The sequence below is a fragment of the Uloborus diversus genome, chromosome 5 (assembly GCF_026930045.1).
Source record: "Uloborus diversus isolate 005 chromosome 5, Udiv.v.3.1, whole genome shotgun sequence".
Lineage (NCBI taxonomy): Eukaryota > Metazoa > Arthropoda > Arachnida > Araneae > Uloboridae > Uloborus > Uloborus diversus.
The window spans coordinates 175,880,763-175,903,730 of NC_072735.1; the positions used below are offsets into that span (position 1 = coordinate 175,880,763).

At 37.8% G+C, this 22,968-nt stretch overlaps 1 protein-coding gene across 1 annotated transcript in view; it reads right to left on the reverse strand.

Annotated features, from left to right (window-relative positions):
- The window catches only part of LOC129223287 (cubilin-like), a 149,585-nt gene that overhangs the window by 20,170 nt on the left and 106,447 nt on the right, over positions 1-22,968 (reverse strand). The window contains exons 17-23 of the mRNA XM_054857853.1: positions 18,510-18,759; positions 15,030-15,177; positions 12,794-13,026; positions 11,623-11,745; positions 3,698-3,964; positions 1,709-1,846; positions 81-314 (exon numbers count right to left, since the gene is read on the reverse strand). Coding sequence (XP_054713828.1) covers positions 81-314; positions 1,709-1,846; positions 3,698-3,964; positions 11,623-11,745; positions 12,794-13,026; positions 15,030-15,177; positions 18,510-18,759 — 1,393 coding nt within the window. The remainder of the gene's footprint in view (positions 1-80; positions 315-1,708; positions 1,847-3,697; positions 3,965-11,622; positions 11,746-12,793; positions 13,027-15,029; positions 15,178-18,509; positions 18,760-22,968) is intronic.

Here is a 22,968-nt window from a genome sequence, read left to right on the forward strand (position 1 = left end):
AAGCTAATAACCCCATTTCCCTCCGTTTGAATCGGTTGTGTCTTACAAAAGAATTGATGATATTATATTTTGCAACTCACGTGTGAAACCAGACGGAAGCGTTCCACAGAGAGTCTTGTGGCCAATATCCAGGTGGTCCCTTTTGCAGTCCGGCCCTTCTCCGACTTCAAAGTGCGCGAAACGAAGTTCCAGGGCGCACACCTCCGAAGAGAATTTCACCACCGTGTAGACGCAGGTAGCTCCTTGGGGGTACTCCTCGGGATAGCCGGGGCTCTGGAGATCGAATTCGGACTGCTTGAAGACTCCTCCGCAATCTTCTGCGACGGGGGTGGTTGACGGGACTGGAGAAAGAAAGTGAGAGCCATCATGTGCCAGACTCGATTAAAATTTCATTTATTGTGATACAGTGGACGCCGGTTAATTGAATCAGTGGTTGGTTGAATTAACCGCTTTAATGAATCAAATGTCAAAAACAGCATAAAATCCAGCTTTATTGAAACAGCCGCTTTATTGAATCAGCCGCTTTATGGAATCAAAACTGTTTAGAACAAACGTGATTCATACTAGCGGTGGCCACTGTGCTTTCAATGGCAACAAAGAGACATGTTGAATATGACTGCAAATCATATGTCACACTCCAGGGTCGCCCCATAACTACCACTATTTCTGTACCTCAGAGCCAGAGGTAAGTCACGTTGTGGTAATTTTACAGGAGAGAGGAAAAACTTTTTTCTGGCGCATGCAAAGGATGGGATGCGCTCTCTTAACCCTGGTAAAAAATTGAAAGGGATTTTTTTTTTAAGAATTAAGTTCACATGAATCGATGCGGAATGGGTTTCCACACACAATGCACTAATAAACAGAAAATCGAAATTTTTCGACTCATGTCACTCTGGCTCTGAGGCACAGATTTGTGGTTCAACCGTTTGGAAAAGGCCCTTAAGACGGATCTGCTTTCTTTTTCTTTACATCCAGACTAGAAGTCGAGCAATTTCTGGTCCAGCAACCCCAGAGGTATCGACTCATACATGAATACTTCGTGACCCATATTTAACATGCCCCAGTCACCCAAAACGAACACGGATGATCTTCTACAGGCTGGCATTGAATCCGTGACCTTTCGGTTACGAGGCTGATGTCTTATCGATCAGACCTCCACGACCACACATAATCATGCGATATGCACGCTAACGAATTTCTGCACCTACTGACTACTTATATAGACCGTGTATTCAGAACCCATGACCAAAGGCGTACGAGGCCAAGGTCTAACCATTACGCCACCCGCCAACGCTTATTGAAAATATATCTCAGCTATTAGATTAAACAAAAAAGTGCTAATAAGCACGAAACTGCAGTCCTCGGATGGAATGACTGAGCTGGTGGTGCATTTTATGTATTTCTGCCTTAGCCTTGACTTTAGGGCGGTAACTTATTGAAAATATTAGATTACATTTTTGTGAAATGTAAAATATTTGAAATGGTGAACATGGTTGGCATCACTTTTAATTAAAACTTATACATACCCTTTCTGTGACCATCAGTCTTGCCAATTCAAATATCTCACATAATATCATTTAATAGTCTGACGAAAACGATGCATGAAAATTTTCATCGATTCCTACCTAATGTATTGTTTGCTACTCTAAAACAAAGGCTCACACTCAAATCAGTACAACCAACTTTATAAAGTGAAATGAAATGAAACAATCGTCCTTACCAGTTTCATTTTTCGGACAGTCTGGAATTTGTCGCACTTGTATGGAGAATCCTTGTCTCTGGGAGGCAGCGTCCGAATGGAATGTCAGGAGAATGTTCTCCTCATCAGGAAGGAATGGAATTTTTTCTAAAAATAATAAATAAATCACTTCTCATTGCAAGAAATTATATGCTCCACGCGGTTACATTGCGTAACAGTTGAAAGGGATCCCATGATTAATAACTGGGATCTCCATAATTGCGCAATGGGGCTTTCCGAGTTTGCCTACAGCGCAGATGCATGAGAATGCCTGAGTTCATATGGCTTTAGACAGCCGTGTCGTGAAGGCATGACTGGAAAAACTCCTGGCCGAATAGCGGGATAACATTTATAGCATTAATTTTTACCGCTATTCGGGAAAAAGACGGGCAGACAATCTGCCCATCATGTAAACTGTTTCAGTGTGTAGAAAATAAATTAGTTTGTGTGTATTGTGAACATGGTCCCTTCAATTCTCTCCAAAAATTGAATTATGAAACATGTGAATAAGAAGCGGGGAAGATCGTTTTCAACACACGTTATTTGATTTATCGATACAGAAGAATGTTAAAAATATATACTATTAAAACCTGTGAGCGTCTTCCTGTCTGAAAACTCATCTCCGCGAGACCCTCTGGGAGTTGAGAGTCGAAAGAGGTAATAATTAATTCAAAAATTTATGAGGAACTCATCTTGTTAGAACTTATTTTCCAAAACTGCTCAAAACTCTCATGGAAAGAGCTTTTACTATTATAAAAACACATTATTTTATTAAAACAATACGCAGCGTAAAAATTCATCAAAATTGCAATTGCTCGTTATATCACCTCATCAATAAATAAATAAAACTTTTACAAACACATTACAATCTCTCTAATATAATAAGAACAATCGCATTTCGTCCGGTTTCATCTTTGTAAATTATTCAAAATATAGTTATGCAAACACTTAAGAGTTTTCTTAAATATCACATGTAACGTGCTTATGAAGTTCTGAAATTCCTTCGGGGTATCAAAAAGTGAGGTAACAAGAGCTCTGACATGTGTGAAGATTTTCTGTATGGTTGGAATAGAAATTACGCTGAAGATAACAAAGACAATCATAGTTTTCAAACGGTGCCGGTGGCTGGAGCTGGGAGTCCACTAACAGAACAAATTGTCGGTTAGAAGAGGGCTGCGTTAACTGAAACGTGCCCGCCAGTGAAACAAGAAGTGGGATAAGGTTTTTTCTTTGACAGGTATTGGGCCATACCTCCTTAAAATCTCGACCTCACACCAAGTGACTTCCATCTCTTAGGAGCTTTAAAGAAACTCTTGGATGGAAGAAATTACTGTCAAGAATGAAACCACATCAAAAGAACGCTTGCTGAGCTGCAGTACCGATTCAGAACTGCTGACCTTCCAAGTGCTTCTTTCAAAGTCCAAAAAGGTGGAAATAAACGGGTGCGAGGTTAAGGCTATAAGGAGGGCGGTTCAAAACCTCCCAACCAAAAACCTTATCAGATTTCTTGTTTCATTGATGGGACATGCTTCCGTTAGCGCAGTCATCTTCCAACTGGCATTTTGTCCTGTTAGTGTCCATTCTGTCCTTGTGTCCTCCCAGCTCCATCTACCAGATCCATTTGGAAGCTCCGTTCATCTTCATTATCTTCATCGTGATTTCTATTCATACAGAAAATTTTCACACCCGTCAGAGCTCTTGTTATCCTAATGCATTGAATATACAGCCCTTTGTTCCCCCCCCCCCCCAAGCCAGGATAAAATTGGAAATGACGGACCTACCACCAGGTAATTACAAAAATAAATCATTTCAAAGCAGAAAATTTGAAATTATTCCGCTGTCAGTAGTAAATATTGTGAGTCATGCTGAAATATCATCTCAATAAAAATCGCAGGTTCAGTTACATTTGGAACCATACGAACACAGAAGGGAATCATATCTATCAGTTATGAAGCTTACCAATGTGATCTTTGGGCAACTGTCCGCAGAGTCTGTAATTCCTCGGCAGCTCGAGTCGATCCCCGCTGCATCGGGCGAGCCCTTTCCCTGCGTCTTCTTCGACGTCGAAGCTGAGGACTCTTAACTCGATGCTGCAGTGGCCGGGGCTCGCCCGCCTGATCAGGTACTCGCAGGTGGCTCCGGGCGGGTAGTCCTCCGGAAAAGAGGGACTTTGTACCAAGAAGGATTCGTCCCGAAATTCTTGTGAGCAGGATTCGCTCGTTGAAGCTTAAGGAAATAAAGTTAGGACATTCTGTTGTAGGTAAATTAGTTTTATTTGCAATAACATACAGTCGAAGCTCGATACAGTAAAACCTTTAAAGTTGACCACTTTAAGAAAACCGCCGTTTTAGGTACATAATTAGTTTTATATCATATAAATCAACCTCTGTAAGTTGACTACCTATTTATGTTGATCACTAAACTAGTGCACCGCAAGTGGTCAACTTACGCAGTTTCACTGGAAACCGAAACTCGAAGCTTATAACTCGAATATTCCTTTATCTCGAAAATTTCATCGGGTCCCAAACTCTTGAGCTGTTGTGGAAACTTCCCATAGCTCGAACTACCAATAACTCGAACGTTTTAGCCCGCCAATGGGACTTCGAGTTATCGAGAATTGAATATTAAAAACTATACACAACAATATTTTAAACCAGTAGTACCTATGACTTAAAAGCCATATGGAGCATACGAAGATGATCCGTATGGCCTGTTGTTATAGTCGGTGTATCGAGTCGTTTACTAAGTGTTATGTAACCTTCCAAAACACCCGCTCATCTCCATTCGGTATAACAAATGGCTGTTGAAAATTCGAATCCAAAATGAAATTGGCTTCTTAACGACAGGTACAAACTTCATTTCAATGAAATTCGCGTGTAATGACAACACCTCGCAGCAAAAAAAGAGTTTTTTTTTCTGCATCCTGTTTTTAAATAGTCAACTCCTGCTAATTTTGCGTCGAGAAAAACGAGAGTGGATTTGTTTTATTAGCTCTTGTTTTCAAGATACACAAAAGCCAACTGGAGAAAGATGCACAGCAACCACGTATTGATTTGAAGGTATAGTTAAAAAGAAAGAAGAAATCTATGCAATAAATGTTATTAAATACGTCCTGTTTCATTAAATTCAAGCAAACGCAAATTAAGTTAATTTGCGTTTTGATTTTGTCGTTCTCCGGATTATCTGGAGGGTTAAGAAGTGATTTGAAACAGTTTGAGGGGGGGGGGTAACAAATCTTTACTAGTAATAAAGCTGAAAGTCTGTCTGGATCTCTCTCTGTCAGGATCTCTAACGCGCATAGACGTTCATCTGATTTTCATGAAATTTGGTACACAATTAGTTTGTAGCATGGGGGTGCGCGCCTCGAAGCGATTTCTCGAAAATTCGATTTTGTTCTTTTTCTATTCCAAGTTTAAGAAAAATTTACCGAATACATTATCACAACATAGACGAACAAATTATAAAATTATCATAACGTGGAACCGTAACGTGGGCAAGCAAATGAATATAGTAAATTGGCGATAAATTCATCATCCATTATTTGTAAATATACAGTCGAACCAAATGACCTTTTCATTTTCTACTACGGGTAAAGCCGTACGGGTTCCACTAGTGTCTAATATAATTGGACAGTAGGGTGGAACGAAAATGACCTTAAATTTTTTTTTTAATTTTTTTGGTTTGCCGTAGGGGGGAAAAGTTGTCATTTAAGTTTAAAAAGGAGCAGAAGAAATTTCATTGCTTTACTACAACATCTTTAGGTGCTGCAACGAGCTTAAAGTTTGATAATTACCGAAATTTCCATTTAACAATGAAATTCCTTTTTATGCTTTTCTACTGTATATAATGGCACAAAATATAGCAGTGAATACATTTTTAAGCATTACATTAGGAAAAAAATACTAATTAAAAATTACAGTTTTAAAAAAATCATAATCTTTACTAATAAAAAAGCTGAAAGTCTGTCTGGAGATCTAGATCTCTGTCTGGATCTCTGTGACGCGCATAGCGCCTAGACCGTTTGACCGATTTTCATGAAATTTGGCACAAAGTTAGTTTGTAGCATGGGGGTGTGCACCTCGAAGTGATTTTTTGAAAATTCGATTTTGTTCTTTTTCTATTCCAATTTTAATCACATATACCCGAGCAAAATTATAAGAAGGGCGAGTAATTACCAAGTTGTTATAACGTGGGACCGTACAATGGACAAGCCAATGGCGAGAAATTCATCTTACATTATTTGTAAATATACAAGCAAACCAAATGACCTTTTAATTTTTCTACAACGGGCAAAGCCGTGCGGGTATCACTAGTATACAATAAAAGACATTAACAATTCCATTTTTACCATTCAAAGTATTCTTAATGATTGTAAATAAATGGTTAAAACTGTATGATGTTTGTGTCTACTTCTTTGACACATTAAAGTGGTTTTTTTTTTTCTGTACCAAATAACTCTTTCTTCCAAATAACTCTTGAGTCAATTTTTCATCTCCTGCGACTGAACCATACTTTTTAAGAGCCGCTTACGGGTTACAAGTTTCACTTTGAGGGATTCACTAGACAAATGTTTTACCAAGGGGGGTTCGGTTATTTCATTTTCACCCCATTAGATCAAATCGATGAAATCTTTGGCAGCAAAAATTATTTGTTGAACTTTAAACGTCTTAACCCCGCCTCTACTTTGTGTTCTTGCATTCAACACACGTCGTAATCCAAGTTCTCTTACATTTCTACGCTCTTTGCATAACATAGCCAAATGGAGATTTTCTGTTGCATCAAAATACCCATTTCTTTATGTAACATGGTCTATAATGTTCTTAAAATCATGAGAGAGATACCGTGAATGTAAGATACGTTCAAATAAATATTTAGAGCCGTAAGTACGAGAAGGTTTTAACTTGATGTTAAACCACACAGGAGCATACGCATTGCCCACTTGATCCGTACAAGAAATGGATCCTTTCTTGAAAATGTATGAATGAATAATGATTACTATTAATATATTTCAGTATTTTTATTTGTTTTAAACAATTTTAGCGAAATGCCACGCCCATATAAAGGAAACTATACTTTACTACACTTTAACAATGTACTGAGTCAGAGTCTTGAGATTTTAAGTCGGATTTTTAGTTGCCACGTATAATCGAAATATACGGTTTGCAAATGTAAATCATCTGGAGTGGGGAAGTTTTCCCAGGTTCCTTGAAGATAAATCTAGTGAGAAAGTCCCACTTGATATAGTGAAACACATATCCAATACATATTTGTGATCGGTACTTATGTCTTGTATGTTCTCAAAAAGAAGGTTATTTTCAATGGATAAGGAAGTAACCACAGGAAGTTTAGAACAGGTTTCCAGCTGTTGACTTAGTTTGTCTTTAAATTCGTTTGATTCTTTTGTTTTACCATCTAAGAATCCATTAGGCTTCAATTCCTGTTGTCTCAAAGAAGCTCTTAACCAAATGTAATCTATTCTGGAAACTAAAAAGTCATAGATATTTCACTTACAGAAAGATCTTTTACCGCCGCACTTTTTAAGCCGTGTGTAATAAAACAGTAGCATTTCATTACATCTTCGTAAGTAGGTAGTAAAACTTCATTGAAATCGCTAAATATTCCAAAAATAGGACATTCTGACATTTGTCTCGTCTGCACTTGTTTAGACTGAGCCATTGCAAATCACAACAATGAAGTATTTTACCAACTAACGAAATTTTACGCAACTCACTGGTCACTAACTCAACTCGACAAAGAAATTGACACCTGATCTGAGCTTGACCCCACTCACACAAATCACTGCTGACCAGCCCGCCCCATTAAACATCCGCTGCTGCAATGACTCAAGCTCCCAGATGCCAGTGCATTCGGCAAAAAGTGCGTTTTTGCGAAACTTACTTTGCTCTTGCGGCACCTCAAGACATAATCCGAACAACAAAAAAAATCTATTATGTGACCTGTTGAGCATAAAAACTGCTTTTCGACAGCATTTAAAGCATAATGATAAATTTGAAATTTTTTTTAAAAAATTTAAAATGTAGCAAAAATTGCAATTTTGCAAAACTTTATGCACTTTGCGGCACCTCAAGACGTGCTTCAATATTTTTCATATTTTTTTTACATCTTGTTTGCATAAAAAGGCAACTTTTCCGCACTACGGCAAATTGAAAATCAAAAACTTTTTTTTTCGTTCCACCCTATTGGACAGGCTCATGAAAAACTCGTGTACATACCCTTCTTCACCACGCGAAATTTCGATTTATGCGAGGGGTCTTTTGGAACGCATCTCCCTCGCGTAAGTCTACTGTCAATAACAAGAAGTTCCGTCTAGAACTAGACGAGCCTACTTTCCCGTATACCCATACTACTTTCTAGTACCTGATCAATATTCTCAAAAATAGCTAAAATCGCAAATTTTTTCAAACATATTTTTTTTAATATTTTAAGCTGATTTCTAGGAATAAAATATTCCTTACTTTTCTTCAAAAAAACGAACAAATAAAATAGCAGCACCTTTTAAACAAAGCAGCTAATACACTTCTTTCCATTAAAAAATTTTTTTAACAGCTTTCAAAACGAAAAAATAATAATAAGTTCATTAAAATAAATACATCATATAAAAAAAAATCGTTTCTTTTTCCCCTGTTGCCGAAAATAATTTTTTAAACGAATTAATGCACTTACCAAAATAAAAAAAACAATAAAATGTCAACTTAAAGAAATAATTTTCATTGTCAAAAAAAAAAAAAAAAATCGTCTGCGCATATTTTTCGAGTTTATTCACCGAAAACTAAATACCTAAATTAAAACTTTAGCGTGAAAATAAAAACAAATCATATCAACAATAATTATTTCACAGTTAAAACCACAGCAGCGGAGTCGGAGTCAATCTCATTTTGGGATAAAAGAGTCGGAGTCGAATATCCAAGAATCGGAGTCAGTCATTTGTCCACCGTGTATAAATGTTTGCCAAAGCTACGAAGTCAGAGTCGAAGTCGGGGAGTCGGAGTCCGATTAATTGTCGGGAACAGGAGTCAGAGTCGGTGTCAGGTCCCCCTAAATTCTCGGAGTCGGAGTCGGGAGTAGGTCGTCAAGAGCTATTTCCAACAAAGTTTGTTTGAAGTAAATCCGCCTTCAAGTACGGAATCTACATTGACTTTCAGTTTCCCCGTAGGCGCTAATGTTAAGGGATTTGAACTGTTCAAAATTGAACGGAAAATTGTTCAAATCAAAAAGATATCTTATATACAAGTTTTTTTATCAAAATCTTTTTCCTACAAAGTTTGTTTGAAGCAAATTCGCCTCACAGTTCGGAATTGCTTTGAATTTCCCCGTAGGCGCTAATGTTAAGTTTTTTTGAACTGTTCAAAATTGAACAAAAAATAGTTCAAATCAAAAAGTGAAATATGGGAATGAGGTGTCCTCGCCGAGATCTTTCGAACAAAAAAAAGTTTGTTCGAATCGGACTATTCATTCAAAAGTTATTAGGGGGGGACAGACAGACAGACCGACAGACAGACAGACAGACCGACAGACAGACAGACCGACAGACCGACAGACAGACAGACCGACAGACAGACCGACAGACATTTTTCCCCATCTCAATACCCTACTTTCCAATTTTTAATTTTTCAATATTTATTTAATTATTTTATTTATTTTTGACTTTTTTTTGTTTTTCACGATATTTTTAAGATGCATTAAGCCTTCTTTCATGCTTTTTTCTTCTTTTTCTGACTTTTACTGTGAAAGTAGGCTAAAAAGGGAAGCTGTAAAAGTTGCTTCCCTGCCAGTGGACTATCAATACGGGGAAACAACTTGTCTTAGTTACATGAGAACAAGTGTGAGTGTTTAGCAGCAGTTTTAATTTAAGCGGGAAAACTCGCAATATTTTCCCTTGTTTTACTTCGCTCGGTATCAAATAAGTCTCAATAAATTGATGAACATAATTTTCTTAGTAATGAGGACATTTTAACGAAAAAGAGAACTCAAAAGGTACGTTCATGCGAAAACAATGCCCTCGAAATGAAAATTAAAAACTTTACATTTTCAGGGATGTTTCTCGTCAATGTGGTTTATCAACCGAATAAAAGAAATTTAACATTTATTTGCTGATTTGAACATTTTTTTTTCTAAAAACTATCTTCTTTATAAGGATTCGTATTGCGATGCATTAAATGAAGTGAGAAAGCTGTCACTGTCTAAATATTTTGTTGCTAAGTTTCTCAAAATATTTTTCAGCTGTGTTTTAAGATCTTTTAGCAACGCTACAGTAACCAACTTTATTTTGAAATGAAACTTTTTAGCGGGCTTTAAAATTCACTAGACGTTAAATCCCGGTTATCACAAATTTGCCATTTCAACTGCGCTTGCGCACGGACTTGGCTTTTTGGGCCTTCTGTTTTAAGATTTCGTGTTGCTTGTTTATATTTAGAAAGAGCTAGAGTCCCAACAAATTAATGAATGCGATTAGAAAATTTTCAGAGATTTCGAGATATATTATATGAAACTACGGATATGAATAACTGATAATCTTTATAATGTAAAGGGAAAAATGATATTTCAATATTTATTGGTTTGAAAATATTTACTTAACGTAAACGTAAAACACATTGTGTGCTTCAAAAATGATTGGAATATGAGTACAGATATCCGTCTTTTGCGGATATTTTACGTTAGGCGTGAACAGCTGAGTATTATACATTTTTATTTCGGTTGAGGGTTTGGCTTTTTATTAGAAGTGATGCTGCAATTCTAGTACGCTCTTCTGAGGTTAAAAATTTGGCCCTGAAAAAGGCCTTTGACAAAAAAATTAGACTCCGAATCCATTAATAATTAAGACGCAAAACTCAATCTTTAACAGGCCTATAAACTAAATCAGAGAAAGCTTTGTGATTTCTAATTTTTATCTGTTGCCATCTCATATTTCAAATTTAAAATGTTTGTAATTAATTTTAGCAAGATTTTGGAAATCAGCTAAGTCTGCGCGTAAGCGCAGTTGAAATGGCAAATTTGTGATAACCGGGATTTAAAGTCGAGTTTAAAATTCTGATCTGTAACCGTTTTGAGTGACGGAAGTGACGCAGTTGTATTTTTATTGTTGCCAAAAACAATGAAAAATAATACAATTTATGGGGTTAGTTATGTTAATAGATTTAACAAATTAATTTCAAGGCTGATTTTAAGCAAGCATATATTTGTGGAGTTTTGGATGCTTTAAACTTTTCAAATAATACAAGTTTTCGAACATTTCTCTGATTCAAGTTAAACCATCAGTTTAAAAGCGTAATCCACATTGCTTAAATTCAGCCTTGAAATTAGTTTGTTAGCTTTTAGTAACAAAATCAACCGTATAACTATTATTTTTCACTGTTTTTGGCAACAATTGAAAAAGTGGATTTGGAGTTTTAGTTTTCTCGTTGTTTATAATTTATTTTCTTCATTAAAATGTACAATTTTGTTGTGAATCTACCTAAATCAGACGCAGAAAAAATAAGAGCTTGGCGCGAGAGAAAACTTTGGGTGAAGTGACAATTCAGAATGTGAAAATTAGAAAATGTAAAAGTTTCACTTCTATCGTGTGTCTTTACGACTCACATTTTTTTTCTTGCTTTTATTTTGAATCTAGTTTTCTAACTCATAAATAAAATTTAAAAACAACAAACGTGATTAAGCTGTTGTCGAGCACATGAGATGTTTTGTTTTCCAAATGCACCATTTTTGCTAAAAATTTGATATCTTAATCAAATTTAGATAAAGAAGGATAAAAACAACAAAAAATCGCTTACTTTTACGAACTTAATCCTCTTCAAGTTTGTCCTTCTTTAAAACTATCACACACATGTTTTTTTTTTGCAAAAAAATAAATACAAAAAATAACTTACAAGACCTCCTGATTTCGGGGCAGTCTTCCGTTTGTTGGACTAAAATAGAAAATCCGGGGCGTTGAGTTTTGCCGTCCGAACGAAACTTGATGATCATCGTCTCGTCGGTGAAGGAAATGAGTCCTAAAGAAAGCGTACAAACATTCAGTTCACTCGTACGAGACTTGACACAAATGTTTGTTACTATTGTTATAGTTGTACCATGGAGAAATGGCGGATGAACTAGAAGCGGAAGCAAATACACTTCATTTTGCAGTAGGTAGAATCAGCGAGGACGCGCGGCAAGCGACACCAGCGGAGGCGGAGCCCTCTTATTGCACTGAAACGTGTGCTATAAAAATGTGTCATTAAAAAAACTAACTTCAAATATTTCTTGCAAGTTGTTCGGATTATCCGGACGGTTCGGATTATTAATTTGATTGGTTGGTTGGTTGTATTAAATTTATTGGCGCACGAGCCTTAGTTGGCTATGCTGTGCCAAACAAAATTGTCGATAAATAGACAAAATCCAAAAAAAGGGGGAAATTTCATTGAGAGTAAAAGACACAAAACTTGTAGAATTTTGAAGAGTTTAACCGAAATAAACACATAAACGAAGTTTCAAAATTTTGAGCAACAAGCCAAAAGGGAAAACAGAAGAATAATTTTGAGCAACTTTAAATCATGTAAAACGGAATAAATATCAGACGAAAACAAGAACAAAAGGACGCACAATAAATTACAGAAAGAAATCCAATCTCCTGAAATAAGAAGACCAATTTTAGATGAGGCAAGTCCCCTAACAGCTCCTTCAAAGTTGAATGAAAATAAATGAAGTGAAATAAAAATGAAGAAGCTATTTACTTTGAGGCGGGGAACTTTTTTTTCTTTTCACAAAATCATCAATTTAACGCTTTTGATTCTGATTGTTACGATGGCACCATTTAGTGGTAAAGGTTACCATTAGAGATTACAAAAAACATGGCTGCTAAACATAGATTCTTAGAAATTAGCAGTGCCCAAGGTACAACACAGTGAATTCAAAAGTTTGTCATAAGAAGCCAAAAGTAAGTAACTTAACTTTTGAATTTGATTTTTCAATTTTCAAATCGAGTCTTAGGCTTTCTCTTTACAAGATGTTCGGATTTCTGGGATTCAGATTTTTGAGGTTCCACTGTTTTATCGTACTTACTGACAGTTCTCGTGGGAATGGGTCCGCATAGCTTCTCACTCCCCACTTGCAAATAATCCTTCCTGCAAACGGCGTCGTTTTCCAGATCGAAGGCCAGCGTGCTCAACTGCAGGCCGCAGATGTAACGGTTTGCCTTTTTGATTTCAAATCGACACTCCGCGTTGGGAGGATAGACCTCGGGGAAATTAGGGCTCTGGATCACAAAAATATCTCTGTGGAACGTCCTGTCGCAGCTGACGTCTGAAAAATGAAATAGTTATAAGATCATATTTATTATTTCGCAAATGGTGCCTTTTGTGAATGCGTCATAACTTTCCTAATACAATAGACCCTCGTTTTACGCTGGTTTGTTTTAAGAGGTTTCGATTATACGCGGTTTAAGATTTGACACTTTTGTTTTTATTTTACGAGGATGAGTTTCGGTTGTATGCGGATGCGGTAATGCAAACAGATAACATTTTCCCCTCTTTCAAAATCCCAACTCCTAAATATTGCAGATTGCACGTAATAAACTGCATTTTGGCATGCTAATAATCGAGCTTGGGCCACTGGAGACATTTTATGCGATTGGTTCCAGAGCTCTTTCCAGAAGTAAAGTTATTAAACTCACACAGTTCAGAACTCACTGGAAGAAGAGCTTTTAGGAGTGACAAAGTAGGCCAAAACCAACGAGGAGGTGTGACAAAGGAGGCCAAAACCAACGAGGATACCGACATCGGTAACACACAACAAAAAACGCTCACACTGAAAATTTCGACCCATTCCTAGTCAATAGAAATGATCTTTCCGATTTGTTAGTAAAGGTAGATTCTATCATGGAAATGACACAAGTGATCATGGATGCTTTAATGCTCTGCAAAGAATTACAGAGAAAAATCCTTAATGACTGCCAAAAGACTGTCATAGCCCGCTCCTCTGTATAAACAGAACACGAAATCAATTTATGTTTTCTTTATGCATGTTGTGCATAAAAGTCGATATAAGTACACTTTAAACTTATTATACAATTCATTCACTAGAATGAAGTATTTTGATATTTACGGAACCAAACCCCTATTTTAACACTAGTATTAGGTCTCAATTTACGCGGCATTTCCGTGGAACGTAACCCCGCGTAAAACAAGGGTCTATTGTACTTCATAAAATTTCATAAGAAAAGCATCATTTTGAAGATTTTTTCCGCAGTTGCTGGCTAAAAACAGACAAATAGTTTGAATTCTGATTAGTTCCTGAAAAGTTACTTTTCAAAATCTGGATTCAGTTCAATCGCCAAGATCAAACAAGAACCAATTCACTTCTGCTCGATTTCGTTCGATTCATGCAGAAGTTCTCGAGCACGAGTGACCTCAAAACATCTGTCACACACACACAGACAGGTAGATAAATTTTCCAAAAATGCTCAAAACGGATTCAGCACTTCTCAAAACATGTAAACCCGTCGGAATTTGAAAAATTTCAGAAACCTTGTACTTTCCTCTGAGTATTAGATAGGGATGAAGGAAATAAAAAAAAAAACCGCTTGCGCCAAAACAAAGCAAAAGCTCTAGTAAAAATATTCTTTCATTTTCAATGCAAGTAACTTTGTTTCAATGCATGTACAGTGCGATTCAAAAAGATTGGCGACGTTTCAAACACATATATTTCTTAGAGTTAAATGGTGCTAAAATAAAAGTTTTAAAACTTGAAATCCTTCTCATGATGTTTTTTGAGCCCTCTTCCTGAAGCCTGAGCGATGTCCCACCTCGACTCAAATTCCTTCCATACACGTTGCTTGTACGCAAACACAGAAGCAATTGCTGCAGTGATCTCATTTTTCAGTTCTCTTAGATTTGCAGATAAGAAGGGAAAAGACATAGTATCCTGTACATACATATCACCACATGAAAAAAGCACACGCTGTTAGGTCTGGTGAATTGAAGGGAGGGGGCAGCGGAAATCATGAATTGCTAAATCACCTCTCCCTTGATCGCCATTTTGCCAAATTAAATGATAAATAACAAGTGGGGCACTTGTGATAGTACGTGGAAACATCTAGAGACAGCCAATTGAAACTTTCCAACTCGATCTTTCATTCAAACTCCAACAGAGATCCTGTAGGTACAATATTTCCAAAATGTTGCCTTATTAATCCCCTCCATTATTTTTGAAACACCCTGTATGTTGCAGTATTGTTTATTTGTTGATTTATTTGAGTGGATTTTTAAAAAAAGTTTGTTCTCCGGACTTACTTCGATACACTACTGGAGGCGGTGGTGGCGGCGGCGTCTTCTCGACGTGAGGTTTGCACTTCAGCTGCTCTCCGCGTATGAGGAAGCCTCGGTGGGAATGAGCACTGTTTGACCGGAAGTACAGGGATATTTCTTCGGAATCAAAGAGGTAGGCTCCTTCAAAGAAAATAAAAATGTCAGTCGAAACCAACAACATCGTAATTGAATATACACTGGTTATCATAAATTAAGGAAAAATCACAAAAATGACGATTACTCAAAAAGTTACGTGTAGAATTCTATGAAACTTACCCACAATATGCAACACATAATAAGATATAAAATAACATAAAAAGAAATTATCAGACAATTATGGCAGTATAGAAAGTAACACATCCCTAAAATGAACAAATCGAAAGTGTCAGTTTGCTATAGAAAAAGTACCTCAAATATGGACTGTGTTAATCTCTAGAAGCAATACAGCACATACAGCGATGTGTGATGCTATCAACCATGAGGTCTGTCAGTTCCACAGGAAGTGGGACCTAATGCTCTTGCAAAGCAGTATCAAGAGCAGCAAGGGTCTGAGGAGGCGGGTTGAGAGCAGATAGACGTCTCCCTAAAGCATCCCGAACGTGCTCGATGGGATTCAAGTCCAGGGATCGAGCTGGCCACTCTATGCGAAAAATTGTAGGTTGTTAAAGATAATCATGAACGATGTGAGCTCTGTGTGGTCTTGCGATATCGTCCTGTGACAGAAAAGCATCGCCTATTGCCACGGCATATCGGCGCACTTAAGCATCAAGGATGTCATCTCCATAAACCTGAACATTCACGATTCCCCTTGGAAAGACATGGAGGTCTGTGCGTCCATTTAAAGAGATGTCACCACAAACACAGACACTGCCTCTTTCGTATCCATCTCTTTGACGGATGATAACGGGTTATAGGTTACCTCCAAATCAATCCTACCATCGCTTCCTAGACTAAATCTAGACTCATCCGTAAAGGGAAAAGCCCTCCATTGATCAGGCGTTCAGTGGAGATGATGTCGTCACTACTGTAAGTAACAGTAAGTCGTGAGCACTGTAAACCGTCCTTTCTATGACGAGGCGTGAGCTTCACACAAATGGTTGGTCGCCTCGCATACAGACCACCTTTGTGAAGCTTTCTACGTACAGTTGACATTTCTGTGGCTGCAGCACAGAAGGATCTGAGATGAGTCGGAGTAGCGGCTCTATTCCTACGTGCACATAACCTCAAAAATAAGTCATCAGCGCTCGCTGTAGTCATTGGCCGTCTTTGGCTGAACCTCCTGGATGCCAAATCTGTCGTTTGAAATTGGCTCCAAAGTCTGTGAAGCACAAAAGGACGCACATTTAGCCATCTGGCTACTTCTGTTTGACTTTGCCTTGATTCTAGTTTACCAATCGCTCTCCATTGTAATTCTAAAGGCAAATGATGCCTGGAAGCATTGTTACAAAATGGCTATCTCGGATTTCTTATGGCAGTATCACAGCGAAGTTTATGGACTTTCTGTCAATTATGGACTTTTTATGCTCTCACAGAAGACGCACTCCGATTTCAGCGCCACTGACTTTCATACTGCAGTTTTATTGAGCAATTCTTACTCGGCAACATATTCAAATTTTACACGGTTTGACTTATTTTTAAGAGTTATCACTATTTTTGTGATTTTTCCCTTAATTTATGATAACCAGTGTACTTCATTTCAGTGGCGCAGCGAAGGGGGAGTTGGGGGTGAAAACATCCCCCAGAGACATTAGTTTTAACATAAATACAAATTCTAATGCAGTAGTTTATGCATATGAAAGGGCTGTTTTGATCAAAAAAAAAACCTTCAAAAGGTATTTTTGATCGAAAAATCCTCTTCAAAAGGGCTTTTTTCATTAAAAAAAACCTCCAGAAGACACTTTTGATCCAAAAAAAACCCTCCAGTAGGTATTTTCTATCAAAAACCGCCTTCAGAAGGTATTTTTGATTTAAAAAAAAAACTCTCCCGAAGGTATGGCTGCGCTAATGCTTCGCTTTAACTGGCAGAAATTTATCCCATAGAAAGAGATGTTTCTTCAAATTTGCCACTCCGTACCATTAAGAACAGATAAAATGGAGGGAGAGAGGATTTTCACTCGTGAAACCAAGACCCCACGTCACGTGATGGATTTTAAAGCAAAGCATTGGAAGAAATCAGGTTTCTTTCGCTTGTTTCTTGCAAAACGTGCCAACCATTCGTCGTTGTTGAATCACGTGACTTATGGGAGTATTTGAGTCAGCTTTTGCTAAGCCAATTATTGGACTTGCTAACTCCATTTACTAATTCCTGTTCTAAGTTCCGTACACCGCAGTAAAGGGGAAATTTGACTTTGAGAAGAGAAACATAACGTTTTTTGGGAAAAGCAACATGGCGGACATCTTTAAATAAGAACCGAATGTATTAATAGAGGGTAGAAAGTAGTGAAGTCCATTGTCTTCAGGAGTTTTTTTTTTTTTTTTTTTGTAAAAAACTATTTTGGATTGATACATTTATCACTTAATTCATGTGCAAAAGTGGATACATGTTACAATAAAAGACCGAAACTTCGTTAATGTCGACATTCTCCAGTGAAAATCAACATTTGCAAAGTAAAGACATTGGTAAAGGATCAAATATTTCAGGTGAATTACTTTTGAATGATGATGCTCTCTAATTTTGGTCTTTTCTTTTAGCATATAGCACCATAGCAAAAAAAGTGACCGAACTCCACACTTCGGGAAAACGTACTAACTATTGAAGTAAAATTGAAATTTGATGCTCTTTCTTACCACAAAATTCGCGCAAAGTTAGTTTACTTAACTGGTGCATGATCAGGGGTGCCCACATAGGGGCGGGGGTCGTGGCGCAGACTGCGCCATTGAACTTTTTAGGGAGGTTCAGGGGGATATTCCTCTTTTTTAGGTGGGGGGCTCTTGCTTTTGGAAGGTCTTAGTGATTTTGGGGAGGGGATGCGCCCTTGCTCTTATGGGGAGGGCACTCCTGACATAATGGCATAAAAAGGAGATAATCATTAGTGACTCGTAATTAAATTTCATAATTTTGAAGAAAAATTTTTGAATTTTAAGTAAGCATTATTACTTTAGACAAAAAAAAACTAACTGGAAAACATTACACCATAAGTAGTTCGCTCCTTTTGTAATATTTGAGACAAAATCGCGTTAAACTACAATTGCGTAAACTCTTGATTTACATCAAGTTTTTTTTTTTTTTTTTTTTGAGTAGTCACTTTTCTTGCCGGAGTGCGATATGTACTACCTTAAAAAGCAACATTATTATATGTTAATGTAAAAACTAAGTTGCCAAGCACAATCATGGAATATGAAATGCAAATATTTATTTGAAGAAAAAGGTGTTAGCAGTCAAAAAAATTATCACTATGTTAAAATCTGAAATGATGAGCTGGAAATGTTAAGTTTTATTCGTACAGCAAACAACAGCCAGTAAAACGACTTACGAATTTCGTGATCCGGCAACGTTCCGCAAATACGTCTTCCGTTGATGCTGAGATAATCATGGAGGCAGTGTTCGCTGGCAGCCAGATCGAACCTAAGGAAAGTCAGCTTGACCCAGCAGACATTCCGAGAGGGGCGCCTGACCAGATAGCGGCAGTCGACACCTGCGGGATAAGGCAAGGGGAAGTCGGGACTTCGTATTTCGAACTCGGCTCGTTGGAACGTCCGGTCGCAGTTCGTGGTTCGATGAACCTGTGAAACATGATGGAGCAAATATTAAAAAATGGAAAGTGACGACAAAAGGCATATGTCACAATCAGGGTTGCCAGACGTCCCGGATTTCAAGCAGGGGTGATTGTGAGTTCATCAAAAAATACCTGAAAGTTTCAAAGCGAGAACGGGGGTAGGGGGGGGGGTAATCTTTGGCCCCTATTACCTAAGTGCACCTTTGCCATAGTTTTAAATAGTTCTGAGTCAAAATATTGCGTGCACATTTAATTAAATTTTTAATGGATTACAAAGTTACTTTTGAGCTGGTGTTATACAAATTATCCTGACATTTGTCCATCTTAAGGGATAATTGTCCATCTTAAGGCTCTTGCAGGTATATTTGATGAGTATTATCTAATTTAAAATAAATTGCTGAGGTAGGGAGATAAAAGCATAACGAAACGAGCTGATGTGTGCATCACATGACTTCCTTTTACTCCAATTTAATGTCATTTCCCCATTATTCGCTATTTTAATGTGATTCAATATTTATTCTCTAAATATCACCAACAATGGCCAAATTGAAACCAAAAAAAAAAAACTCCGCCAAATTTGTCGCCAAGTTGGCGACAAAACTTGGCGACCAAAAGACTGGCGATATATCGCCAAGTGTCCGACAAATTATAACGCCACTTGAGTTTACATCGAAATTAACAATGATTTCCCCCCAAAAAGGTGCAAAAGACCCCCTTAGGAACATCCGAAAGCAACCAAAAGGGGAGGTGCACAACTAGACCCCACTACGAGTCTATGTACCAAATTTCAACTTTCTAGGACATACCATTTTTGAGTTATGCGAGATACATACGCACATACGCACATACGCACATACGCACATACACACATACGCACATACATAGAGACGTCACGAGAAAAGTCGTTGTAATTACCTCGGTGATGGTCAAAATGGATATTTCGCGTGTCTATACATTCTTAGGCACTTTTCCGCATGTGGTCGAATCGAAAAAAAAAACTCAACATTCATTTGGGGGTGAGCAAAATGGAAATTAAGGGCGATTTTTGAGTGAAAATTTTTTCGCGAATACAATACTTCCTTTTTTGTAAAAGGAAGTAAAAAGAACATAATTCCGGTACTTTCAAACATGAAAATACCGGAAATACGTCCGAAAATACCGGAAATTTGGTAAAATACCGGACCACAATCACCCCTGTTTCAAGGGACAGTCCGGTATTTTGAAAAATTGTCCCGCGTCCCGGGGAACATCCACAAGGGGTGGCTGAAGTCCCATATTCTGGCTAGTAACAGTATTTTACAAAATGAGAAATTATTTTAAGGGGAAAAAAAACACGTGAAAAAAAGGGCTAAAAGAAAATAATTTAATGCAAAAATTGTTATCGTTTTTATTTGGTTCGTACGTTTCCATTTTGGCGGTAGACCATTAGGCTTACTCATTCAGATTTCCACATTGGTTGGTGTGGCATTAAAAAATAATTTTTGCTCCACGATTCCTTCCATTACTATTTTTAATAAAGTAGTCACATTTAGCAAGAAAAATTTTCGACTGCACTGTTTCTCTTATAGCAAACGTAAGTAAAAAACTATTAAAGCTTGACCACGAAAAGAAGGCGAATGACCTTGAAGCGAAACATTATTTGTAATAGGTAGAATCTGCCAGAAAGCACCGAATAGTAAGAGGCATGGTCTCGCTAATCCTATCTATTCCAAAATAATAACAAACAACCTATAACAAATGATACAAATGAGATTTTTGCTTCAAGGTCATCCGCCTTCTTTTCGTGATCAAGCTATTTATAGCACCTGCTCCTATCAACGTCGATCTGTAACTGAACATCGTTCTATTGCTTGCTTTATTCTCTGAGATATAGTTCCTCCAAAATTGTGCTCACCGATAAACAAACTGAGAGAAATCTTCGGAAAGCTATAAAAACATCGGTGTTTATCACTCCTTAAAGATACACCATAACCAGTAATTGCACTCAATCTCAAAAATATCCCCCCCCCCCTTTTTCACTCCTAGAAGCCCGTCCCGTATTTACTGCTCTTAAATCTGGCAACCCTGGTCACAATATGAAAAAAGAATATTAGTGTTTCAAGTTTCAAAACATATTTGTGTCTCTGCATTTCTAAGATTTACAAAAAGTGAAGCAATTTATCTTCTTAAAAAAAATTATTTCCTTTAAATTTCCTTTTTAAGACTCTTAACAGGAAACCATATGAAAGTGTAATAGCAAAAATTAAATAAGTAGCATTCGAAAGAACATAGTAAAACATGTTTCTGGACGCGTAAATTAATTGCTCTCGTGTCCCTGTTCTCGAAACAATGAGGTCCTAAAGCTTGCTGAAATTTCAAGGAAAGTTGCCAAATTGAGCGAGTGTCGGTGAGTAAGATACCGTTTAGGAGCTCTGCAGATGGATGGCCATTGCAGACGAAGAAGTCGCAGTGTGCACCTTCAACTTCTAACCGAAATCTTAAATTTTGTGGTTTTTCCTTAAATTTCGGCAGATTTTAAGACCTTATAATTTCAAAAACGAGGAAGGATGGGGAAGGGACTATTTTTGCGCAAGGAAAATACCTCAATATGCTGTTTCAATTGGTGTCTATTTAGACTGTTTTGATTCAAACATTATTCGTGTTCCTGGTGAGAACTCTATTAACATTGCATTTATCCACAAACTCGTCTAAAAGAGATCATTGTGTAGTTTGTATGACTACTCAAGGTGTTTTAACTTAAAATATGTTTTTAATCAATCTGTTTCTCACTGTTTAACATTAGTTGCATTGCGCGATCCATTTTTACTTTCTTCTATATCTAATATATAGAAGAAAGTATTGGATTCGTGCAAATTTTCGAATTTCGACGGAATCGAAGTGCTGCTGAGTCCATTTCGAACATTTTTGGAAAATGTCTGTCAGTCTCTCTCTCTCTCTGTCCGTATGTATATGACCGCTTTTTTGTGGCCGCTCTATAGCAAAAACTACTGCATGAAATCGAACGAAATTTGGCACACATATGTGACCTTATGTGAACGTGTGCCCATTGGTTTTTGACTGGAATTCCTCTAAGGGGGTGGAGCAATGGAACGTTTCTTGAGCTGTGCGTGCCTGCTGTTCCCCAGAAAGTAAGTGGTGGAATCATATAAAATTTGATCCATATGTTGCCCCTAACAGGTACAGGTGCTGATTCAATTTTGGTGTCAATAGGTCAAACGGGTGCTGAGCTATAGAACGTTTTGTGTCGTCACATGTGACTGTTATATCTCAAGAAATAGTGAACAGAATCAAACAAAAATGTATCGACAAGTAGCCCTTAGAGGGTATAACAATCGACTCTATTTTGGTGTCAATAGTTGAAAACAGGGTGCGCAATCGAACGTCCTTTCTTTTTCACAGCGAGTGCCGTGTCTCAAGAAATAATGCTACGTTCTGAATGAAATTCGGAATAAATGTGAACCTACATTTAAATAGGCGTTAATGGTTCAATTTTGGCGCCAATCGCTCAAGCGCGGGGTTAACTATTATTATTTTTTTTTTTTTTTTTGAGCAATCACGATTGCTTATTGTTCTCATTTGACCGTTTTTGGCGTCCGTGCCTTTTTCAACTTGGACCAGAAGCCTTTGCAGTACCACCGCCCACCGTCCTCTGCTGGCGGCGCGGCGCGGCTGCTCCGGTTTTGAGCTATCCGCTTCTCCTGGTCGGAGGCGTCCATATCCTACACACACTCACGTTCACACACATACACACACACGACTTCACACACGTACACTCACACACGCCTACGTACATACACACAGGTCTACGCACACACACAACTATGCACACGTAACCGCCCAGGAGGAGTGGCAGGCTTGGGGGGGACAGGAGCTGTTTCTAGAAACAATAACTGCAATGAGTAAAGTCCTGTCTCAGTTCGTGATTGCGAAAAACATAATTTGAATTCAAAATTTCAGAATTCAAATTATTTTTTTTTTTTTTTTTGAGCAATCACGATTGCTTATTGTTCTCACTTGACCGTCCTTGATGTTGTGGTTCCTTTTTTAGCTTGAACCAGGGGCGTCTGCAGCACCACGGCCCACCGGCGCGCTCCTTTGGTCCTGAGCACTGTCCCCCTCAATCTACTTCTCTTGGGCAGCGGCGTCCATCTCCTACACACGCATGCTCATACGCATACACACGCCTACGTGCACACACAGTCTACACACACACACA